This window comes from Fundulus heteroclitus, chromosome 7, assembly GCF_011125445.2.
Source record: "Fundulus heteroclitus isolate FHET01 chromosome 7, MU-UCD_Fhet_4.1, whole genome shotgun sequence".
Lineage (NCBI taxonomy): Eukaryota > Metazoa > Chordata > Actinopteri > Cyprinodontiformes > Fundulidae > Fundulus > Fundulus heteroclitus.
This window is the reverse complement of record NC_046367.1, coordinates 39960997-39987366: the sequence shown is the minus strand read 5'-3', so window position 1 is coordinate 39987366 and position 26370 is coordinate 39960997. Positions and strand designations below refer to the sequence as shown.

Sequence of the window (26370 nt, the reverse complement as noted above, 5' to 3'; positions counted from 1 at the left end):
ACTCGTGCCTGAGGGCTTAGATATCCACAATATGTATATTGCAACAGATTTGAAAATTTAACGACAGATTTATCTAAATGTCCTGGTATTTCAAACATTTTATGATGCACTTTAACAAAGAAACCCACCGTACATGGCAGTGGGCATGAGGAAATTTTCTACAAATTTGTATTCAAACCTCAATCTCAGTCTCAATCTAGTCCATTAAAGCCTCAGTTGGGTTTTCCAACCTCCACATGTTTTAGTTTTGACGGTATCACAGAAAATGCTGTTAACTCACATTTTGGCTCCAAAAAATAAGCTGTAGGTATGTAGATGGTGTTGAATGGTCGGCCTGGAGACTTTTAAGTCAAAGGGCCACACGTTGCTGTAGTGTAACACAGTGAATCCACTACAGGAACTGTTCGAGTTAATCTTACATGTACACATCTGCTTATAATGTTCCTGATACTACCTCAGGGAAACACTACCAAAAACTAAAAAACAAATAGTTCAGAAATGTCTAGAGAGGCAGCTCTGGGTTTGAGTTGCTGACCCTCAAATTTGCCACACCTTAGTTCAGATAAGGGAGCAATATGTCAACAAGATGGATCTGTGACGCACCCACGTTTTGTTTCAAGACACAAACAACTAGAGAACCTTTTAAATTTAAACCTCCACTGAGATTGCAGAACTCTAATTGGCTAAGATATCTTCACACATATAGAAACCAAAGCTTTATGTATAAAATGTTGTTCTCTCTATAAGTATGGAGCATACAGAAAAACTATATGCTCTAGGTTCAGGTGACATAAAGTTACCCCGGCATGTCTGATGAAGTTTGGAGCCACCTAAGCTAGACAGAAAATTGATTTAGTGAGAGGCAGACTTTAGCCACATCTCTAAGCCAGACTAACGGATGCAGCTGAGGTCAGGAGAGGATACAGGGAGGAACAACAACAATAAATCTGCTCCGTGCCTGACACTGTTTTCTCTCCACAGGCCTCCTGGACGGAAATGTGTCAACTGCTGTCTGTGCAAGTGACAAACTCTTCTCCCATGATTCCCCGCCATGTTTGCCGACACCGGTCAAGCAAATCCAGTGAAGGAAAACACAAAGAGAAAGGGAGAAAGGGGAGCGGGACGGGCAGAGGGAAGTCACTGTGACAGCGGGAAGATGGAGGAAGATATGGGAAGACTGGGAAGTGGTTGGCTCGTGCTGCTGCTGCTCTTTAACCGTTGGCAGTCTCCTCTTGATTAGGGCCCAGCCTGCCAGTCCTTGTGGAGTCTGCCCGGGCGAATCGCGGGAGACGCTCTCCTCTGTAATGGTGTCTGACAGGCCAGCCAGAGCCACAGAGGAACTGACACGGATGCTCCGTTTTTCCAGGAGAGGTGCCTGACACAATTCCTCCTCAAGTCCAGCATCTCCCTCCTTGGTTTCTGTCCTAAATTTAGATCCCCTGAACCAGCCGCCTCTACAGCCGAATTAAAGTGTCTTCAGTTTTAAACCCAGACACATCTTCAAACAGACATGACAAAAAGGAAAAACATTTTTTTTTTTATTTGCATTCGATCCAGTGTGCCAAAAAGCTCTCACCAACTTATGTGTGCTAACAAAAGCTTTCCAAGCTTATTTATGAAAGCTTCCTGATGGTAAACAGCACACAGGAGCACATGCTGTACAGACTGACTGAATTAAACAGCTTTTTGTCTGTTTGTAAAACACCAACTTCTTCTTTACCCCCAGCTCCGTTTCAGCTCAATGCTCTAATAGCCTCAGACCCAGACTTCCTCTCCTCACTCGTCCTACTGATTTTAATTAGCGTATTTATCTCTCACAGACAAGGAGAGGTGACTGCTGCACAGCGGAGAGCCTGCGACAGACACCAGACAAATTAACTGACCCAATCACCTAAACAGATATATATATATATACACACACACACATACACACACACAGTTATTTTTACAGCTGTGGACCTCATCTGGGCTAATCAGGATTCATTCTGCCCATAAGATATTAAGCTGCAAAATTTCTGCAATCGTTTCCAGAAGTAACAAGATGGCAGTAATAATGGGATGTATAACAAGATGGGGATAAAACCCTCTAAATGGCCCAGTTCAGGAACCGAGAAACATTTACAGAAGCTAATCAGGGGGAAAAAAATCTATGATCAACCATGTTTTAATGTGAAGCAGTTAAAGCATTTGGATAAAAGGAAAATAGTGAAAATTCCTCTGATGCTCATGCTATTGCTGTCAACTGCACGGACAGACAAAAAAAAAAACAACTACAGGAATATTTCCATTGTGCCGTATCTGCGGTGGCTGTTCCTGAGGTTGGAGCCATTCCCCAACCTTAGAATAAAAACAGGTTTTATCAGCTGTTAGGAAGGAATTTTGAGAAAATTGTCAAAGGTTGCCAGGATTTCCAGTATTTCAATTGAATCTATTAATAAATCAGAAGTTATATATTTTAATCATGTAAAGTGCTTTGCATTGTCTTTGTACTGAAATGTGCGATCTATGGATTTCACTATGACTTCCGGTTTTTAGTTCAAGTGAAAGGATGCTTGTAATTTTAGCGGTGGAGGTGCACATGTGGGTACCGTATTTTTCGTAATATAAAATTGCTCCGGGATATAAGTCACAATTGTCAAAAAATGTGTCATAGAGAGAAAAAAAAACATACATAAGACGCACCAGACTATATGTTGCATTTCTTTGGAAATTCATGTCACACAATTCAAGATTAAAAACTGACATTTAATCTGGTAAGGCAACTTATTCATTGCACAGCTGCACCCACAATCGGCTGAATAATGTGAAACATACCTGAGAGGTTGAATGGAGTAAATTAGCACAACAAGCCCCCAACTCCAATCGGAAAAATTCCCGTCAGAGCATTTCGGTTTAGTCACGCTGAAATTAGACCGTGAAGCGTAATGGTGCTACATGCTAAGCTAACAGTAGGACTCAGCTGTTTCAGAGCAACATAAAGCTCAGTGCATCAGTGAAGTTGTAACTCGCCCAGATAACAGAGCTGTAAGCTAGCGCTAGCTGCTATTAGCTTCACAGGAAGCCCAATAACAGGGTTCTGTCACGGTCTGGGTCCTTAGAGCTGCACCACACAACGCTTCACTGGTTGAATGCAGACTAAAACAGAGAAACAACATACAAACATGTCGTCTTTGATGTTAATAAGTGAATGTTTTAATTAATTAATTTTTAAGAGGTCCAAGAGCAGCACTTAGTTTTCACAGGCCTAGAATGCCCTCTTGCGGCTATTAGACAGTAATGTTTACTACTTGGTTCATCTTGGTCAGTATGGTTTACCATTTAAAATTGATAACATGCAGGATTGGCCAAACTATGAAAAACGGTGTGACTTATAGTATGAAAAATACGGTATATTTGATTTTCTTAGCTGCAAAGGAAGATTGTGATGGATCTACGACCGACTAGAGATAGGCACCTGTAGTTAAGTGGGTATGGATGATGAATTAATGCAGAAAATAATGGAATTCATTTAATTTTACCTCCTAACACCAAAGAAAGCCCTAAAGACAGGTTGTTATTTAATTAATTATCATGGTTGTTATTGTAGTTTCTGGGTAAACTCCATTTAGGAGACTATAGATCCTATTTGCACATGTTCAGTTTTTGAATTATTTATCAGTGTCTCCATTCCCCACTGATGAAGAGACATTGCAGAATTCCTGCTGTACGTGGCTATAGATCGGTTGCCCTGACAAAATCCCAGGCTGCATGTTCAACTAACAGCTGCATGACTTCAAAGCTTCCCTCAAGAACAGAAATTAGATCAGAGCAGAAGCAGGCAGCTCCTCGCTAATAACCCCGGGAATCTGCTGCCTGTCCGTGTGGCTGTTATCCACCTGGTCATTTCACAGTCTCTTTCAGTAGGTAGGTCTCAGTAGGTCGTGTTCCTGGGCATCTAAGTGTGCCTTGTTATGGGTGGGAACAATTAGGGGTTCTACTGCCTTTTGTTGGATACGACTTCTGATAAATCTGAAATCTACCAGGCAGGACTCCAAACAGCGGATCTCTATGGACTTCTTTTCATATCTGTTAACGTCAGCCAGCCATTGTCTTTTTTTTACACCAAAAGCAGTTGTTGAAATATAGTCGAAGGTTAAAGTTTTCAGGTCGGTCAAGAAACAACCATCTCCACATTTATTGGCACCTCTGGTAAAGATGGTTGGTTGCAGCAACATGATCTCACACTGAGAAATCTGGAAACCCTCAACAATTATTTTACCATCTAACACCTCCCTTTTTAAATATGCATTTCACCCTAAGTTGATCTGAGTGTCTACAAACTTTTATTGAGTAGTCTTGGAGGGGACATTTGCACTTAACCCACCCCTCAGGGAGCAGGGTGATGCCACCCTGAGTGGCATACAGGGAGCAATCTGTGGTCAAGGGCTGAGTGACAGACTGGGTTTTGAACCACTAACCTCTCCAGGAACCAAATGCCTTGCTCCCTAACCACTAGACCAGCACTCCTACTACAATCATGGATCCATGGATCAAAAGTCCTTGTTTTCCTGCTGTATAATTTTGAAGTTTGACCCATTGCTCTTAGCCACTCTTCAAAGTAAAAAAGACCAACAAACTAGGGCTGGACGATATAGAAAAAAAGCGATAAAATCGAAATCATATTGATTGATATCGATAATTATCAAAAAAATTCAAAACATACATTTTAAGTGCAGCCCTGACCATTTTTGCTGTTGCTTAATGATACATTTTTAAATAAATGGATTCAAACACAACCCTAAAATCTGAAGGCTGACGGAGCTTTCCTGGGTCTGTGTTTGTGATTAGTTGGGATGATTAATGACATTATTATTAACCTATATGATAGAATAGAATGCACTGTTCTTTTTTTTTACTTTTTATTGACCCTTTTTTTTCCTATTGAACAACACATCTATTGATCGATATATATCTTTATTGAATTATCGTCCAGCCCTACAACAAACACGCAATTCCACAGTGGTGTGCTTTAATCACCACAACTCAGGAAACAGCTGCAAAAAAACTAAATGAAACATCTGGCCTTATTGGCCCAAACCACCAGTCAGGATACTTAAAGGTTTTAAAGGTACATAGCTACGTAATATTTAGCGTCCACTTCAGTAAACACTAACGTTCAGACTGGATTCACAGAGACATTCCAGTCTTTTCCCTCTTGGAATCAAATATTTTTTTTGCATTTTTTTTCCACTAGATTTTGCAGCTTTCTTTGTTTCTCTGAGAGATGCTCATAGCCTCTTCCTTGTTTTATCTTGTGCTGTTTGTGCGCAGTTCATACTTCTGTTAAAATAGTAAATAAACACTAAAGGATTTATTTACTAACAAATTCAGCAAAAACAAAGCACAAAACACCAAAATAACAACTAACACGCCATCCGGATGTGATAATATTTCATAAAAACTTGGTATGCAACCAGAGTGAGCTACTGACGTATAAATAAATAAAAAGTCAAATATCGTGGCTATGCACCTTTAATCAACTGGAACTGTGACATAAAAAATAATTTTTCTCCATTTTTCAGTAAGGCATTATGCTACTGTAACAGCAGATTGCTTTAATGCTGGCACTTTTTACACATTGTTATATTCTGTTTTACATAACCAGGCAAGCCAGATTCGGAACAATTATTTATTTATGGCTGTGGCCCGGCAAAAGGCAGGGGCTCTTGAGATAAAAGAGAAAAAGTGGGTTTTTATAAACGTGGCTGTTTACTGACCTGCATCGGAAAATCAATTATGTTTTTTCTCCAAGTCTCAGGGTCCGCGCACATGGGCCTGAAGGATCATAAATGAAATGCAAATATATGGAATGGGGTCTGTATCAGAGGCTGCTATCTTTACCACCAGATCCTGGGAGAATCAAAGTTATTTTGCAATTTTATATTTGTTGTTATTAGCCCATCAAATACTGAATGATGTAAAGTGTGTGCTGTATGTAGGTGGAGGGTGAGGGCAGGGGAGGAAGAAGGAGGAGGAGCAAGTTTAATGGTGCTGCTGTGAATTTGTTACCTTGTGTGTGATCTTGAAAAGTGAGCATCGAAACGTTTTCTCAGTTTCTTGTGTGGCGGGCTGTGAAGGTCGTGCTGCCCTTCCACCCACCCATCAACATCACATGAACCCACAACAGCTTGCGTTCCCAACATGCTGCGAGCCATCACCACCCAACATTAGGTGGCGTCGGGCGGTGAAAAGTGGGAGAGCAATTTGAGATCAAGCTCTACAGTGAATAGTGGCCGTATCAAAACAACCAGCAGGGAGCTTTCTGAAAGCCAAATGTGCTGCCAACATTATGCTTAGTTTGTTCCCACAAGCCCAATGAATGCTTAGCAGGTTAAATCGGTGCTGTGACTCAGTACACATCTGATTACAGTACTTTGTTTCACATAGTTTTCCAGAAGAAAAAAACACTTTCTTTTAAACTGTGAAGAAATCATTACATAGAAATCATAAAGATATGCTGTCCACAATGAAGCACTGTCAATGTTCCTAGTATTGCAATGTAATACCAGACCTGTTACTTTGTGTACAAATATTAAAATATCTAACATCTACATCAATAACCGTAGGGTAAATTAGTAGGATTCTGGTTGTGCTCCATGCCTCCTAATATCCGCAAAAGAGAGGCCATGCCAATCCACCATAAAATGTAACACAAGGTAAATCAGTAAGTAAGTTTGTCAATTAAATTTATACTGCATAATGTGCCGCATTATTCCTTCTAGAAATAAAGAAATTATTGTCTACAAGCACTATTAGCTGGATGTCAATTTATTACAAGAATGTTGCTTCCTGTAATCCAAGCATGGTAGCTAAAACAAAACAAGGCCATACTGACAGAAACGTACAGGAACGGAACCTAGCTGTGTTTTGTAATGTAATATAAGACAATGTAACACAATATTAAATAACATAACATAGTGTAATATATAACAACATACAGTAATGTAACGTAATCAAGCGTAACATCGCTTAGTAAAAGGTAACGTAGTCGTGATGCAACGTACCATAACAAGCTGCATTGTTTGTATTCAGTGACTGTAGTCTCGTGTTGTAGTGGAAAGGTGTGTTATATTGTCTTTACTGAGATATTACGACTAATAACGACTTTTTAGTAATGAAGCTTTAATATAATTTTATGTTTAAAGCTAGATTAAAGTTAGATTTTGAGGCTCAGACTGAGAACTTTGACTTTTCGTATTGTAATTTGTTTTTGACTGGTATTCCTGCAGATTTCTTTTCTTAAAACTTTGAAATTTAGACATTCAAATGGATTAAGCAACATTGGTGTGTTACATTAATAGCTAAATTATAATGTTTGACCTCAAGATCTAATATGGCTTAATGTTTATTTATATGGTGACGCAATGTACTTTCTATAAGAATAAAAAAAAAACAATTAAAACTGTAAATGCAAAAACACACATCTGTTTCTTGCAACCAGATCGATTCAGTTAATTCGAATATTATTGAAAATTTCATTTATTTCCATAACTTTATTCACTCGATTCACTCAAGGTATAGATTACATGTAGACCGATGCTCTTTTAATTATTTGAGTAAATTCTGATTATTTTCCACTAATGAAAGCATGACATTTATAATTTTAACATTACATCAGACCAATAAAAAGGTGTTTATTACAAAAATGTGGGCTTGAAATAAAAAGTATGTTTATCATCTGCTTTTGATCTTAGACGACCCTCATAAGAACGCATATTGACCATGACTGCAGTCAGTTAGCGTGTTTTGTTAGCAAAGACTTGTGAATGAAACGCTACATGTGTTCGTGTAATGAGGAGCTAGCACAGTTTAGCTAGGCTTAGCATGACGAGCTTCACTCCAGTCAGTATCCTGTTTAGCCACTCTGTGATAACGGTAATCTAGACAAACAGCCATCGTATTCTTTTAAGACGTTGCAGCGGAAACGCAGGCGTGAAAATCGACTTAATTTAAAAACAATGTTTCAAAGTAATGTTTGCCGCATAAATTACACTCTCCCAATGTAGGTCAAAACACAATAAAACGAGTGGAGTACTTTGTATAGTTTTGTGGGTTGTTCAAAGAATCCTTTATGAGTCACGGCTCTAACATTATATTACAAAGCATCATCACAGAGAGCAGTAAAATGTGCTCTTTATTCTGCGGTGGTCTGCTTCAGCTGAAGTGCTCCGCAGCTCCGTGAGCGCACATATTGTTAGAGTGGACGAGCCCTTCGGGAATCAGCAATGTGACCTGGCATTAACATAACCAAACCAGGAAACTCAAAGCTTTTCCCAACAGATCTTATGAGAGGAATTAAAAGGAAATGCTCCGTGATTACCGCAGGTATCAAGGGACATGGTAAAAAAAAAAAAAACAACAAATAACTATATAATTTTTAGCCGAATGCTGCGGCGTTGAAGTGAGTTGGATCAGTGCAGTGAGAGAAAGTCTTGGTTCCTTCCAGAGTCAGTTTGTGGCGACTAATGCTTCTTGGCAATGAATAGTGTCCATTGATTCCACCACATCAAACTCACTTCCTCTTCACAGAGCCCCTTGCATTCATTTTGAGTGTGTGTGTGTGTGTGTGTGTGTGTGTGTGTGTTTATGGGTGTGTGTGTGATCGAGAGAGAGAGAGAGAGAGGTAAAGAAAGTGGGAATGTGTGCAAACATCCATAGCTTTGGTTGGAACAAAGGAAATCCATCCGGGGTGAGAATTTATCCCTCTGCCGTGTCTCCCCTGACAGGCCCTGAGCAAACTGCCAACAGGAGAAAAATCTGGACTTATTTATCTGACACTGATCAAGAGTGATCGATCGCTTCGGGGCATTGCATCACTTGCTAGGCGAGGAAGGTCACGTTTACTCTGCCTGATGAAATAAAGACAGCGACACCGAGAACCTGCGCACAAACAAGCCCAGAACACACAGCGGAGTTAACCTCAGACTTATGATGTCAAGTCAGAAATTTTGGTGTAATCTGCTCTTTCCTGAGAAGCGCCTCGGAGCACAATGACGGCAGTATCAGTGGCAGATCTGCTGGAGAGGAATGAAGCTGTAATGTCATTTATCTGCAGGCTTCTGTTAACGTTTGCTCTCAGGGAAGTACGAAATGGAGATAAAAGCTGGCCAATCGAGTGTCAGCGTGCCTACTGCTGCTCGCGCTGATGACGTTCTGATAACAGCGATGGATGGGGGTGCGTACTAAGCCTTTAAACCTCACTGGCTTCATTTATCTGGGGCTCTTCATCAGCAAAGCTTGGAGCCGTTGCACCAGAATCAATACTGGGCTAACTGGATTGCCTCTTTTTTATTATAGGTTTGGTTGTAAAATTAAGTATGAGTCATTATAGAGAACAGCAGAATTTCACAGGCCCATGCCACTGGTCCTGTGTGTGACAGTGTTTTTATGAATGTGCAGACTGAGAAGGGTCCACAGGGAGCCATAAACTGGGCTCATATTATGAAGGTACCACCTCATGGGACTAATGTTTCATCTAGACAGCAACTTTAGTCAAACTAATTATCTCATTGTTCTATTTTTTTTTGTTTCATAGACAAAATACACACTGATCAGGCATAACTTCAAACACAGTTAAAAGAGCACACGGCAGTCCTTTTAGTCAAGAACTACATGTTTAAAATTTGACCTTTTAAGACCATCAGTCCTTATAAAGTCAAAGCTAGTCATGGTTAGCTTTGACCCTAACAATTTTTAAACTACAATAAGATGTGTTTATGTAGACGTTATGTTATGTAGCACCATTTACTTTTCAACCACACTGTTTACACCTGGAATCAACAAGCTTCACATCTCTAAAAGCCATTTTTACCTGCAGTCCAGCTAAACTAAACTTGCAGCATGAATCTTTGACACAAGATCCTTTGTTTTAATGGAAATTTGTTTAGAGTCTCAAATTAAGTGTGTCATTCTTTTTGGAAATACTCTAAATATGGTATATTGCTTTAAAACACCTAAAAACCACTACACTTAACATGTCCTCATTGCCTGTACAATATGAAACATTGCTCAATTCTTTAGCAATTTTTGGCCAAAGTAATTAAGAGAGCTGCAGGCTGCAGAGCAATGAAAGGCAACATTGTCAAGTCAATGTTTTTGCAACAATTTTTGTTATGAGGGATGATCCTGCAACATAAAAAAGGAAAATAAAACTTTGAGGCAAAAATAAACAAAGGTAAACAAAGTTCAAATGATTAATATCCAGGAAGGATTTAAAGATCGATAACTCTACAGCCCTTTCGACTCCTGTCTGACAGCTGTTTCTGACGTGTAAGTCATTGATTTATTCTTTACCGATGTGCATAATTTTCCTTATACACACAAACCAATAATCAGAGATGTAAACTTTCTCTGTACCTCTAAATGCTTCAGGTCTGCAGCTGTCAAAGTCTTTTCTTGTGCAACAGGTGGTACTCAGGCTTCAATCCCCACACAAAGACTAAATGTTGTACGAAAAGCACATCACAGTCTCCGTACATGCAAAAACATCTTGAATGTACAGTGGACGGATGTAAATACCCATGTGGAAACCTAAATTGATAGCAAGCAATTAAAAGTTAATATTTGTGTCAACTTAAGGTGCATAATTGAAGCCACCCTGTTAACAAGAGAAGGTGCAGGATGTTCAGCGGATTGAATTGCAGGTGTACTTCAAAGGTGTTTGGCTGTCGTGGGGGTGAAGAAGAGCCATGACTGCAGAGGTAGGTCAATACATCAGAGGGTCAGCAGGGCACATGTCTCTGAGAGCTGCTGGATTAACAACAAGCCTTCAATCATTTGTAGCTTAGTAAGGCATAAGCTCCAACCAGCAGAATGTCTCAGAGCAATGCGGCTCCAGCGTTACCGTCTGCACTGAGAAACTCTCCTTTGGAGGTAAACATGATGCATGTGTGGCCCCTGAAATGTCTCCACCATCAGATCTAAAGAGGACCCAGAAGGAGAGCGATTTATGTCAGACGACCCTGCAAGCCCAAATGAAATTCTGATCCCCGTTATTAAAAAAAGAAGAAGCAGGGGACACATAAAAATAACATGAATAATGAAAGATACCAGCTGCCCTGATTGTCAAGCATCCAGAACAACAATCGACCTCGACCCCAGTGAGCGATACATGATGGCATCCGAAGCCTAATGCCTAAATCCATGACGTGTTTCACCGCACCAGTCCAGCACTAACAAATACTTTTTGTGTTAGAAAGAAACTACTACATGAAACGTGTTGGCAGCTGAGCCACACAGTTAAATCTGATAACCCTTAAAGCAACATTAGGCTACAGACAACGATTCCCTGGGCAACGATGTGAAACATCCGGATGGAGCGCAATGAAAAACAATCACTAACTCTCCATCCAGCACAACACAACTGATGAGACACATTTAGGCAGTTTTCCGGTTGCAGAAAGAAATCCACCTAAGCTAATGTGAACTTTTAGGAACAGAGAGCCGAACATGAAGAACTGGTACAAAAGCTTTAACAAGCAACTCTTCAGGGAAGGGAAGTTGAGACATTCTTATTGGGCCAAAGTGACCAAAAAACAGGTATCTTAGGAAATTAATGTCAATAAATTATTTTAATAAGGGTTGTCAGATCCAACGGTCGGGGAAGCAAAAATGTAGCCTTAATTAGAAAGCCTCTTACCTTAAAGTCACAAATACACGTCACCATATTCCCAATTCTTAGGCACTCCCCATCAAACTTGCAGGTGTTGGTGTCGCACAAGAACAGGTCCGTGTCCCGGTCATCAAAACCTGAGGCACAGAAAGTCAAGAGACATCAGTGACGAGGGGCGTCTCACTGCGGGTCCTACCTGGTCCGGATCTGGTCCGGATCTGTGACCAGACCTTTCATCAAATACAGAGTCAAAGAATAAAATAAACTTCTCACTGAGCACTGAAGCCCCAAAGTGCCAAAATCCACCAATGTATTTATGTATAATGAAATTAGTATCTGTAATTATTGAAATAAACATAATTAAAGTGTCCAATTAAATCATTAAGTGAAACATTAAATCTTTATCTAGTTAAGCACTAAGTGGATGGGTTAACCAGAAAACAAAAGTGGACTTTGTTTTCGGTTTTTTTTTGCATTTGGTGCATTTTTCTTGTAACATATATAACTTGCTTGCTTGTAACAGACACTGTAACTTGAAACAGAGCCACGCGTGAGCGATCGTTGCTCCCATTGGACAGAAATGCCTGAGGCGGGGCGTAGCACATGCAGACCAGGAAATGCAGAACTATTATAGAAATCCAACGAAGCATAAACCCTGTTTTGCACATTTGTGCCGTTATTACAGCTGCTAAATTATTGTTGAGAGGCAAGAGCAGCTCATTCAACGCAGGTAACGAGACATTTCATTTGGAAAACGAGTCCCACAATGTGCTGGAAGCAGCGTCACTAAGCAACAGGTATGATTTCAGTGATAGTTCAGTCTGCTACGGTGGCTTGTTAAGTCCAAAAAGCGTGTTTTCTGTGTCGGGGTCGGGTCGAGGCTGTTCCGTATTCACACGAGAAGCGAACCGCACCAGAGTCCATTTGGGAGCGGACCGGTTGTTTAATCTGCACCATGGCTTGCTTGACTGTATTCACACCTGGATAAAAGGTCCAGGTCCGTTTAAAGCGGACCAAACGTGGCTGGTGTGAAATCACCCTAAGTTACAGTTTAGCATTTATTTATTTCATATTTCCTGAGCAGCAGTCAATCATAAAATTATTTAATCTGTCACTGTGGTTCATCCAATACATCCTAACGTCCGATTGGTTGATCTGCACAACAGTTTAAAGGAGCTATAAGTAAGATATTTACTGTAAAATTAACCTAAATCATTCTCATTTCTCACCCAGGATGGAAGTAACATTCCCTATAAACAATCGGTCCTCTCCATCAACAACGTCTTAGCAGGTTTTTCCTACCTAGACGTACGGTCCAGAACTACTTCAGTTCAGAGTGTAGCCCATGTTTACTTCCTGGTTCCTGAGCCAATCATATGAGAGTATTCAGGGATCCCAACACAGAGCGCAGCATTTGGTATTTTATGTTGGCAAAGGAGCAGCAGCCTGCTAACATGGAAGTCAGTAAGAGAAGCAGACCAGAAATAGAACAGAATACAACATCATATACATTTCAGTAGGGGTAAAAATTCAGAAGGGGTTGACACTGTTGAAAAACGGCATATTAGATTCTTGTGATTGGCAAGCTGTTGTACTGCTTTTAGCCACAAGGTGTCAGTATTACTTATAGCTCCTTAAACTGTACACCAATCTTCTTGCCCACAACAGTGCTAGCCCCGCCCACTAACTTTTGATAGGTAAAGATGATGAGGATATGCTGAAATATCTGAATATGTACTGAAATAACCATACATGCTTTTAACATTATAATACTGTCAAATGTGAAAGACATATTTGGAGATTTAATTATCTAATTATGTACTTTTTTAATTATGCTTAAGCTCATATGTGTACATATGTTTTCAGCTGATGTTTTACTGATGTTGGATGCTAAAGAGCACCCCCCCCCCCCCCCCAACAGCTTCCACATGTCTTCAACAGCACGTGATGTTTGTGAGCCACTGTGTTATTTTTATGTATTTCTTCTTTAAGTTGAATGTTTGCTTGAGAGCGGGCGGACTCTCAGGGCATGGTGCTGGGACATGATCCAATTCAGACCGTGTTATGAATCTCGAATGACATTCCGAATCAAATCACAGTCATTTGAGCAGGAGACACTCAGCTCAGGGCTATTTGTCTACCTGAAATGATTGCTTACAAGAAGCCACCCCCTATGTACATGAAGCCATTTGGAAAGTGAAATGGTTTACATTCAGACAAATTCCAGCTGACAGGAGATGGAAATGTCTTTGTTCGGGTAGAAGCAGAACATATTGAGATAGAAGCATGTCGTTCACCTCTGAGGTAAAATCGGAGGAGGAAGTTATTTTTAAAGCATCGCCCATCTGATGCAGCCTCTCTGTTTCGGGTTGTTGAGCCTAAAGCCGTGGACAGGTTGCTTGTCCGTCACACAGCTAACACAGAGAGACAGACAACAGGACACACTTACGCAGGCAATTTAGAGTCACCAGCTAACGTACAATGTCTCCAGACTCTGGATAGAACCAGAACACAGATTAAACATCCCCCCAGTGACCCCAAGTTCAAACCCACAACCTTCTTCTTCTTATTGGCCTCTGCACCAAATGTGCAAAGCAAAATGATACAACATTTATAAAGACCTCAAACAACCATGAGGGAAAACGCTTTCAAATTTAGTGACATCTAAATGTGCTTTCTTCCATGCTTAACGTTCAACTAAAAAATCTCATAATCTATCTGAACAATAATATTTTGCTTATCCCAAATGACACATTTAAAGAACAAATGGGGTCCTGGTTATAGTTAAATTGAGTTCCACAAAAACAGGAAATAAAACAGAAGCTAAAACTAATCCTAAAATCTACCACTACAAGGTAAAACGAGGGAAGGTTTTTTGGATAAGAACTTAAATGTTGAAAATATTATCTACACTGATAAGGTTTAACTTTTGTCTAAAAGTTTCCAGCTAGAATTAAAAGAAAAGGGTCTTTTGGGCTGATTTTAGTTTAGATAAATCACGTCATAATTCAGAAGGAACTTCACGCAAAAATTTTAAAATAATGCAGCGTGTACAAATCACGCAAAAAAACAGTTTATTTTAAAAAATCTGGAAGATTGATCAAAATATATTTCTGACACAACTAAGTTTTTTTCTTACTAGCGCTACTTCTCTCCGTGCGGAGCTGCTGGGGAAGGAGCCATCAGTCGATGGTGATCAACCAATCAGAAGCAGACTTAGGGAAATGAGTGGCCATTTTGCACTACTGAGCATAAGAAATAAATAGTTTTACTATATATTCCCATCACATTCTTTACCCTAGAAAGAGACAAAAGGACATCAAACTAAAACTGTAGATAAAATACTTACTTTGATTCACATTCAGAGTTTCTAATATCTAATCGCTCCACTGAATAAAAAGTGCATATTTAGGTTTAATCATGGATTTTCTGATCTTTATTTTTATTTTTTTTGCATTTCTAATATAAAATCCCTGTAAATACAGGTAATCTGAAAAGACACTTTAGGTCCCAACAACATTCAGACAAATAACATGTTGGTTTGGCTAATCTAAAGGCTTTGTCACGGATATTTATGATCTGCAGACAGAGTTAACTAGAAGCACGACACAAACTAAATGACTGGAAGCAAAGCTGGGAATCCTGGCTGACCTCAGGATGTGATTATAATTCTTCAGTTAATGATGCATCTTAATGCCTTGCATCCTCTAATTACAATCATGGACACTGAAACCCTTTTTTACAGTAATTCTTTTGATTAGGTAATTATATTTCTTATTCATTACCTCAGGAAAAGACATCAGACATCTTGTATTAATGTAGGGAAAAAAATCCTCCTAGTGGCATAACCAGCATTAACATAGAGCAGCAAGCACACTGCAAAAATGGATCTAAAAATAAGTAAAATGTCCTTAAAGTTAGTGTATTTTTCCTTGATTTGAGCAGGTAAAAAAGATGATTTGCCAATGGAATAAGATTTTTGCACTTAAAATAGGAACAACTCATCTCCATCATCTTATTTCAAGTGCAGGATGTCTAATTATCTTATTTTAGGGGTTAAAATACTCATTCCATTGGCAAATAATCTTTTTTACCTGCTCAAATCAAGGACAAATACACTAACTTTAAGAACATTTTACTTATTTTTACATCCATTTTTGCAGTGCATGTCTTTCTGAATCCCTCCAACTTCCCTCTCTGGTGTGGCTCAAACACGGAGGTGTTTTCCAGGTGAGCTGCTTCTCTCACTGAGCCGCAGGTTTCTCCTCTAGCCACTGTTTTTTCTTTTTTTTGTGTGTTGAAGCATGAATCTATGCAGATCGTTACATTCAAAAATCAAACAGCAGAGTATATGTGGCAGAGCTCGGATACCTTGGATAGGATTTGTATTGAATAGATATGACAGAGCACTTCTATATGTCAGTGTCTATGACAGGCGCTGCTTTTCATTTGCAGGCTTTGCACATGGCTGCTGCTTGAAGGGGTGGGTGGGGGGGTCATCCAAGCCACTCCCACTATTCTGAGCACTGTCTGCTGTGAATTTCACCACAGTGACGTTCCTCCAGCTTTGCCTCTGATAACTGTTACTGTTTGCGTGTTGCCTCTCTCCCAGCGACAGAGGACAGTGTTGACAGAGCCTCGTTAATTCTCCTCTCATTAGTCAAGCTTGTGTTTCAGAGGCAGATGTCATAACGGGGAGAAAACCAGCTTGGATCCTGACATCACCGATGCTACCAAACTGTCCAGTTTGCGTCGAGAGCATTTTGCAACCCGCTTCCGTTTTTTAATATTAAGTGTACTGTTGGGATAAAATCACAAATATTTTGAGATATGCAGGGCGAAAAAGGTTCAGATATGCAGAATTTTCTCTGAAGCCTGAGAATGTAGGCTGTTTTCAGGCCTTGTCTCTCAAGTTTTTTTTTTTTCTGGTTCACAGATTTAACAACATCTTGGCTCTTGTGCCTTAAATCTCAACCCTAACTGCATCCTTAAGGTGTCCAAAAAGAGTTGCATAAATATTTTAGTGCACATGTGTTTAGTTATGGCTAAGGGAGTATTTTGAAATCTAAGCTGAAATGTACAAAAACCCAACACAGATCCCACCACGTCATTATTTATTAAACAAAGATGGAGCTAAAACGTTAACCTGTATCTGAAAAGCTGAATGCATCCTATGGATTGATAACCTGTAGAATCAGCAATCTCTCAGCAGCAACAGTTTCTGTCTGACTTCACCAGATGATCACATCGCCGTTAGACAATGTTGGTGCACTCCTCTTCCCAAAGTTGCTCCATGGTGGGATGATCCAGTTTGGACCTGGTTACGGCTGTTTGGCCTCATGGCTTCACATTTGACTGAAGAATAATATATTAAGAGGCGTTCATGGTCCGCTCAGAGCATACAGGCCCAAACCATCAGCCCTTCACCTCTGTGCATGACACTAAACAAAAGGTGCGTGTACGTTCAACTTTGGTCTCACGTCTTAAAGGATATTTTGCAAAAGTCTTGTTCTTCATTCAGATGCAGATTTGCTAACCTAGTTGCTGCTGCCATGTTGTTTTTAGAGAGAAGAAGGTTTCAGCCCTTCCAAACAGCCATACTTCTCCAGTCATTTTATTATTTTTTTTTTTATTATGTATTTCAGTACTTTATTTAAAGAGAAACGTCGTCAGCTCAAGGATAAATGTTGTCATTTGACGCACTTTATCAGAATGAAGCTAACCCGGGGTTCCACTAAACGCGGAAATGTCGCGGGAAAGCGACACGGTGCATTTCTGAGACGTCCCAGAAGCGCCGGCGCTCGCTGCGTCTCTGAAACACGCGGCGGTTCTATGTCTGACGCTTCCCACGCAGAATCCCCGTCAATTTAGAGCAGAGCGGATCGTTCAGACCGGAACACAGTTGATGAAAAGCAAAGTTGATCCGGTCGAGTCTACAAGTAAAAGACTACATGTGCAGACTTTGGATCTCGTTTTACTGTTAAAACATCAACATGTCATCACCTGCGGCTCCAGCACTAATCCACCAGAGAATTGGATTTTTTGTTCTTTTGTCTAAAAACATTCTAAATGTAGACTTTGGGACATCCACTCCTGGTGAAATGCAAAGCAGTTTAAAATGTTTTCCACTTGTGAATAATCTATTTTCTGTAAAAATTATGGCTTTCAGATAATTTGGAAATGACCTTATAACCCTACCCAGACTGATGGACAGCAACAATTACTGCTTTAATGTCATAATGTGGTTTCTTTCCACCTTGGGATCGTGTAAAGTTTTGTCTGCATGCTGCTGTGCAACAAACTGTGAGAAGTCCTAATTTCATAGCACTGCTCACACTATTAATGATCTGCCAAACAATGGATTTCATCAGGACGACATGGCTGCTCCTTTCTCTGTTAAATCCAGTGGAAGCAGAGGGCGTGTACAGATTTATTCTTCACGCACAACTAGAGCTGGCCGATATGCCTTAAAGATAAAATCTCTGGTTTTATTATACCAAATCAGATTCATTGATTTCTTTCTCCCTTTCATTTCATAAAAACAAATTACTTTTAAAAACCTACATATATTTCAATCACCTCATCTTGGAGTTGACCTGAATTCAAAGTGCAAAGTGTGTAACATGCTTATAAAGCAAGATGGCAGCCTCCACCACTGTAAACAGTTGAAAATTGTGAGAACACAAAATGTTTGCTGCTGGTGGGATTTCACAATGAGATAATTTTGATTATACAGAAAATGCTTCACAAACTAACTTAAAAATGAATAAATAAAAGTGCCATGTTTTATGGTAAAGTGGTTTCCTCTTCTGATAATAATAGATTCATAAACATATATTCACCATTGCATGCTATGGTCAAAATAATTTCCCCTTTCAGGATTGATGTAGTGCTCTTTCATGGAAGCCCTAGAAGGGCAAAAAAAATCCAGATTTTCAAAATAATTTAATCTTAATAAAGTGCAAATTCAAATTAACCGATGAAATCGATTTATCCTACATACATCTTCTACATTTTGCCTTCATATTTGTATAAATGATAACACTGGGGAGTTTGTTGTGTGCATTTTAGGACCTGTTTTTTATAAGGTTCTTATAAATAAAGAGTTGAACATGACTGCGAGTCTAACGTCAGAATCAGAATTAGAATCAGAAATACTTTAATAATCCCAGAGGGAAGTCAGTAACTTCCCTCTGGGATTTCCCTGTTATTATATTAGCTCACATTTAGGACATACGTCTCTACATTTCCACAGAACATGTGACTGCAGAAGCAAAGTCAGCCTCTGACTGTTTAGATGCATCACCTTATATAATAGCAACCAGCTGTGGCCTCGCTGCAGCTTCCAGACTTGGCAGTTCTAAGCGTTGATAAAACGTTAAATGAAGCATTAGTTTCCATAATACAGTATTCAGGAGCGGCTTGATGTCGAGAGGCCACGGCACAATTAGGACTTCAAGCTGCATATGAACATCAAAGATGCTCATCTTTCAAGTTCAAAGATAAACAGTTAGAGTTTTGTTCCCCTATTTGCCTCTGCTCATGTGGTGCTGCCTCCAGGAAAATTGTTTCAGTTAGAAAGAACGGCATGCAACGACTTTTCTCAGCCGCTGCGAACCAAATCATCCACACTAAACACGACCGTTGCGCCATAAAATGCATCTTTGATTTCAAACGAAATCTCTTGAAACCCCCGCCTGTCGGCAGGTTGTCTGACGTGCTCCGGAAGAGGACAGGTGCATGTTTCTGCTGGACGCAGGAATGAGAAGAACAGATCGCTGTCACGATGCGCTGACCCCACAGATGGTAGCAGGAGCTTCACTTCTCCCAGCAGATCAGAGCTTTTCAGGCCCTGTTGGCCAGCAGCCCCACCTCTGTTCTCTCCGGGGGTTATACGCTTCCAAAAATATATCTTCTCCATCCATCCTCACCCTCAGAGACTTCTGCTTGGTGTTCCTGACTCTGTGGGCAGGGCTGGCCCAAGGTTGAACGGAGCCTCAAGCAGGATCTGTTTTGAGGCCCCCTTCATCTTGTTAAGAACATCTCCGCTAGGACTCTGACAATCATCAATAAATCAGTTAATCGCACGGTAAATTGTAATAACATGATTAATTAAAATAAGTGCCATAATTTGCATATGCATGCTTGCTTATTCCCCCCTTGTGTTTCCCTCTCCTCTCTCTGAGACTGGAAAACGAAAGGTTTCGTTGCGATGCATCGGTGTGTGCTCACCACTTCCATCTTGTTTCCTCAGCGTAAGAGGAGTTAAATCTTGTTTTAGGTAGGCAAAAGCTTAAAGAGTGGCATGAGAGCCTCGTTAGGGAGAGCCAGAGAAACGGCAGTTTGAAAAGAAAATGGAATCGGCGCCAAAGCCAAAAAGACGTTTTTTAGGATTTAGGCCAAATAACGACGGCCACCTGCTTAATCTGTTTGAGCCGGTGTGTCGAGAGGATGTACCTGCCATTATCATATTAGTTCAAAATGGTCTCCAAATGACAATATTGTGGTTTATCACGATAATTTTCACTAAGATTTATTGTCCAGCTAATTGTTTTTATCATGACAGGTCTAATTACTAAATGTTCCAATATCAGAAAAAGTAAAATGCAATTTTCAAGTGATGGTTACGTGATGAACCCTGTATCCCTGTTTGGGCATCAAAGCATCTGTTACTAACCTTTCTTTGGACTTTATTGATTCAAAGAACACCCTGTTGGTTAAGAGGCATTAAATTATAGTAAATGGTGGCAGCTCCTAGTTTGGATGCCTATTTTATAACAATCAGACTTTTTAGTAAATGGCGTCTTGATAACATATTAAAGGAAATTGGCAAAGGGATCGGTGCTTCTCAATATTTGCCATTGTTAAGGATTGTTAAGGATTATGCGATCACAAAGGCCGGAGCTGCAGAAAGCAGTTAACAGGGAACAGCAGATAACCCACGGACGGCAAGGTCTTCACAGATGTGGCATGCATAAACATACGCTAACGGTGGCACGTATCCCAAAGGACAACAAGGGAGCAATCAAGCAATCATCAAGCAGATCTTTTCAGGTCTTTTCTGACCCAAAAAACAACCTGGAGTGACTATATTTAAAATTTCTGGAGTCTCTAAGAACCAAACAAAATATATTTCGGGGGATACAATAGTGGATTTTGCACGATCATCTATACGTAACATTTCCAGAAGGTTTGCTGTGTCTCCCAGCACGGTCTCAGGAGTGTGGAGATTTTAGGAGACCGGCAGCTTCTGTAGGAGAGCTGGACAGGTCCATCGGAGATCCTTAACCTGTCAGCAGGACTGGTATCTGCTCCTTTATGCAAGGAGGAACAAGATAAGTCCACAAGATATGTCCACAAGGTCACCTCCAGCTGCCCATTAGCATAGACGTCTCTGACCAAACCATTTAAAACAGACTTCAGGAGAGCGGTCTGAGGGCCCAACGTTCTCTAGAAGGCTCTGTGCTCGCCGCCTGGCACCATCGAGCTTGACTGCCATTGGCCAAAAGACACCAGGTTTGGCACTGCTGCCATGGTCCTCTCCAGTGGGGGCTCTAGAACAAATTTAGTAGGGGGGCCAGGGTGGGGCCAGTGTTTTTTCACAGGGGCACAGAACAAAAGATTGGGGGGGGGGGGGGGGACTTAACAGGTCAACATTTCATCGTTTAATATATTAAGTGAGCCAAAGAGCCAATTGTGGCTCTGGAAATGCAGATTGCAGACCCCTGATCTTTTCTCAATACAGCAGGAGCTTAACGTGAAACAGCTTAATTTTTAATTATTGTTATTTTTTTATGTTTATTTTTTAATTATTTTGTTATTTTATTATTGGGTAAAAACATAAACAAAAAAAAATACAACTGATCCAAATGACCAGTCAGTCACGGTATCTTTGTCAGCATTTATCAACCTAAGAAATTTAATATCATGTCTTTAGGACAGGGGCCATAACAGGGGCCAGGAACAGTTCTACAGGGGCACAGGCCCCTGTTGGCCCCTGTCTAGAACCGCCCCTGGTCCTCTCACAGATGAAGGCAGAGTCACTCTGAGCTGATGTGAAAGATGTAAAATGGTCTGGAGAAGCTGCAGAGAACAATGTTGCTGCCTGAAACATTGGTAGTGGGTCATTGTTAGTCTGTGGAGGGAGATCCATGGATGGACACACAGACCTGCAGGATAAATGAGGTGTCAGTAGACCCGTTGTTGGACCTCTCAAAAACACCAAAGGTTGTACCAGCTCCAATTGCAGAAAGTTATTTAAAAAATAAGCTGTGGATATTCATGATTGATACCAGCATTAGCATATTTGCCATTCTTAACACAGTGAGCGCTTCTCTGTATGGAGGTTCTTATCCCAAAATCCAGAAGGTTAATTAAACACCTTTGATCTTCTGGCCATTATTAAATGTTTTTATTGTAATATATTGTTATTTAACGTATTAACTTGGCTTGGTTTTTCATTGTTTTGTATGTTTACGTGTGTCCTTCCTCTGGAAAGTTCTGATTGGTGGATTCCTGAGTACTTTTTAAACTTTTCCTGTGTACTTTTTAAAAAACAAAATAAGTAGGTGGATGAGTTTCAGTATTTATACAAAGTGGAATAAACTATAAAACAATAAATGTAGATTTACAATACAAATCAATTAAGATTAAGATAAGGACCAATAGAGGTAGTATAGATAGTAGATATTGGTATAATCTGTGTGGAAAATTAAACCGTATATATATTGGAGGATGTTGGGGGATGATTGAAAGGCAGTGTAATATGGTGTGGCAATTTTAATTCACATAATACATTATGGAGAAGTAATAAAATTGATACAAATGGAGAAACAGTTGAAGGATTTATGAAGATGATAATAATCTGGTGTGTATTAATAATTTGGAAGGAACACAGTATAATAGTACACTAAATACAGAAGCAGTACTTGATTTGACATTTGTTTCACAACGTAGCGGGTAATAGTTTATCGAAAGTATTAAAATGTTCTACAATAGGCAGTGACCATTACCTTATAATGACAAAAATCAGAGTAAAGATGAGCTATGATACAGCAAATAAAACATTGAGTATTAAAAATGTTTAAGTATGGCTGTAGATGAATTAAATGAAAAGATAGTTAATTAATTAATTCAGTCTGCAAAAGAAACAATACATAAAACCATGGAAAGAAAAGTTGGCAAGAGAGAACTGTGATGGAATAAAGACTGTAGGGAAACCATAAAAAACAGATTTAAAATGTTCAGGAAATTAAGGAATTTACAAAAACAGGAAACTTTGATCCAATATAAAAGGACACAAGCAATAGTTAGAAAAGTCATTAGAAATCAAAAACATACATTTTGGAGGCAGTATTGTAATCATATTGGTAAAGAGGAGCAGTTATCAGAGGTTTGGAACATGATTAAAAGAATGAGTGGGATAAGAAGGAATTATTTGTTGCCTTTTCAAAATAGAGGAAGTAAGACAGCTGTAAGCAATCAAGAAAAGGCTGAACTTTCGGGTCAAACATTTAAAAATTATTCTGATAAAGGAAAAATTTATACAAATAAAGTACTCTTACAAAATCCCAGTGTTTCAGAAAAAACAAGAGATTAAAGGAGATAATTTAGATTGACCTCTAACCTTATTTGAATTAGAAAGAGCAATTAATAACGCTTGTTAAACAACACCTGAGAAAGAAGATGTACCGTATTTTTCGGACCGTATACCACACTGGATTAAAAGGCACATTAAATATGTAATATGTAATATGTGTCATATCACAGCGGCCCTTCAGGTACGCCGCTCTCTCCTGAGAGGGAGAGCTATCTGTCTCTGCTGGGAGAACAGAGTAGGTGGACTACACTGCCCTGTTTCTAAGATAAGGCCAAAATAAATGTAACTTTTATCCTGAATTAACTTACTAGGTTTATTGTTGCTAGTGTGTAAGGGCTGCCTTACATGAATGCACTTCTAGTTAAGACATTACAGTCAGGCAGTCTTGCAGACAGCTCAGGGGTCCTATCAGGTAGTGGCAGTGTACTGTAATGCTCTGAATATCCATTTGGATATTTAGGTATATTGTACCACATAAAATTGGTCAGTAAGCTCAACGGTAATCATATATAAGCCGCACCATCAATTGTTGAGAACATTTAAGGATTTTAAGTGTGCCTTATAGTCCAAAAAATACAATAAATGGGCTCGATCCCACGACAGTGCAGGTAGGAATAATTGCTTGTTTTTTGAGCCCCTACACAGACGAGCAGTTCAGAAATGGTAATTCTCTGGAAGCTCACCTTCTGTTCACCAGCGGATGGCTTCAGGATCTGCAGATTTTCACGGTCGACCACCATAAAGGTTGGTAAAAGTCACATGCACACACACTTACTGCACAACAAACATTTAAAGGCTGCTGCTTAGGCACCTGTGCAAAGCAAAATAGTGCAGCAGCGTGTTGCCACTAGGGATTTCTGTAAAACATTAAGGCTATTTGAATTCTTTTTTGCCATATTCTTATTAAGACCACACTGTAAATTTAATCTCGTACACATTTATGTCGTCTATAGATTAATCACATCAACTTCCTTCAGGTGAGTTGTTTCAAACATTGAGCTTATGATGACTGTAAACTATGACTACTATCTCCTGGTGTTATTAGAGTCACCATTCATATCATTACTGTAATTATAGTAGTAATGTTGTACATTTTTACCTAAGATTTTGAGCAAAGCACCTCAGTGAACCTCCCTTCCAACTGAAGCTACTGTCTGGACACAGGGACCAAAACAGTGACTGATTTTTATTATTTTTGTTATTTATTTATACATTTAAAAGGGACGTTGCATATTCATTAAACGTAAACATGCCAGAATTAGCCTGAAGGCTAATGCTCCGGCCTTCACTTCATGCCTCAGTGTTTTGCACAGCAATGCGTAGTTGATTACAGTCCCTCTGTTGTTTATCTGTTCAATAGAGTATTTTGTTCAGAAATGCTCTTTTGTTGCCTTTTTTAATTTACAAGCCTGTGGCCTTTTGTATTAGCTTGATTAGTGTCCCATATTTATAAATAATATTTATATCCTGTATAGCACTGCTGGATAGATGCAAACCACATTTCGTTGCTTTGTACTTGTGACAGTGCAATGACGATAAAGTTGAATTCTATTCTATTTTTACTTGTTCACTTCATGTTTCCCTGTATTTGACACAACAATGCTGTTATAGCTGCTTCAGTTCATCTGCACCTGTGAGCCTTTGCTGTTACCTTGAAGTTTAGATGTGCAGTTAACCCCAGCATTCAAGTCTTCTTTTGCATTCCTCGTGTTTCCATTTCTTACTTTAGACAGCTCACATGTGGTCTTATTTTTGATGTTTAATTCCCGTTGCTGTTACATTTCTTTGTACCAGTTATTCAATTACTTCACTAAATAAATCAAAAACAGGAAAGTTTTCCATCATCTAGTCTCAGTGATTTTGTGGTGCACAGCAGTGGTTCCAAACCCTGGTCCTCAAGTACCCATGTCCTGCAAGTTTTAGGCGTCTCCTTGCTGCCACACACCTGTACCCATGTTCACAAAGATTCTCAGGTGTGCTTCACCCCATTGCTAGGTGTGACACTGTCTTTTAAGAACTGTGCATGGTTGATAGTACAAGATGAAAAACGACACAAATGTCGCTCCTAGTGATGCAAGGAGAGAAATTATACTGGATTAAGAAATGTGCGTCAGGGTGATGAAAACTAGCAAAACGTTTGTCACACGGCATCAAACTGTGTTATTTAGGTCATCATTATTTGTGTTTATTTGTCGTTATGTTACAGATTTGGTGGCATGTTACGTAAGTGGCCAAGTTAAACTGGCTGAGCTTAAGGTAACCACAGATAATCGTTTTTTTTTTTTACCTGTTACGATGTGATTTAACGAACCAAGGTCAAACACATAGAAAATATTAAACTCGTAACATCAGGCGGTAAACATGGTAACGCAACAATTAAACAATGAAGGTTATTCTTTGTTACCTGACGCCGCCAGATAGATTTGCTCCGCATATCCATCTGGAAACCTTCCGTTGAAGTAATTTTGGGAAGGGGCGAAAATACTGGTTAGCTGATTGGCCTATGTTGGTGATAGACGGGCCAAATAAACCAATCAGATTCGTTGTTGCTCGTAACAGAGCGACGACGAAAACACAACCACAAGCCAAGCTACTCTTGCTGCTGCAGGTAAAGGCTCGTTAGCTCAGCAAATAAATACTCTGTTCGATAGCCACGCTAACGCTAGTTTCATCGGCTGAAACCGCCATGTTCTTTAGACTGAACTGTCGCGCTTCCCGTTGCGTCACGCCTCAACCCGCCTCAAAGCCAACGCTGATTGGACGTTCGTTTGGTGAACGGCTCCAAATTTTCTTTAACGGAGAGTAGCCAGACTGATCTGCGAGTGAAACCTTGAACGCTCGCGAGATCAGGATGGTCTCACGAGGCTATATTCTTTGCACTTTTACAAAGTAAACTTGCCAGTTCCCTTAAATCTTGAATTGAAATTTTGAAAAAATAAACATTTAAATCTTATTCTGAAACCAAAAATATAATGGTGATTTCATACTTAATAGACAAAGTTTAAATACAAACATTTTAGATCTATGGTCTTTGTTAAAATTTACCATATTTTTGGACTATAAGTCATCGTCATCATCAACTTTATTTATAAAGTTTACCACCAAACACAGCTGACACAAC

At 39.7% G+C, this 26370-nt stretch overlaps 1 protein-coding gene across 1 annotated transcript in view; it reads right to left on the bottom strand.

Moving 5' to 3' along the window:
- Nucleotides 1–26370, bottom strand: part of tmeff2a (transmembrane protein with EGF-like and two follistatin-like domains 2a) — a 197304-nt gene that overhangs the window by 156040 nt on the left and 14894 nt on the right. Inside the window, exon 2 of the mRNA XM_012879613.3 lies at nt 11678–11787. Within this exon, the coding sequence (XP_012735067.2) occupies nt 11678–11787 (110 nt within the window). The remainder of the gene's footprint in view (nt 1–11677; nt 11788–26370) is intronic.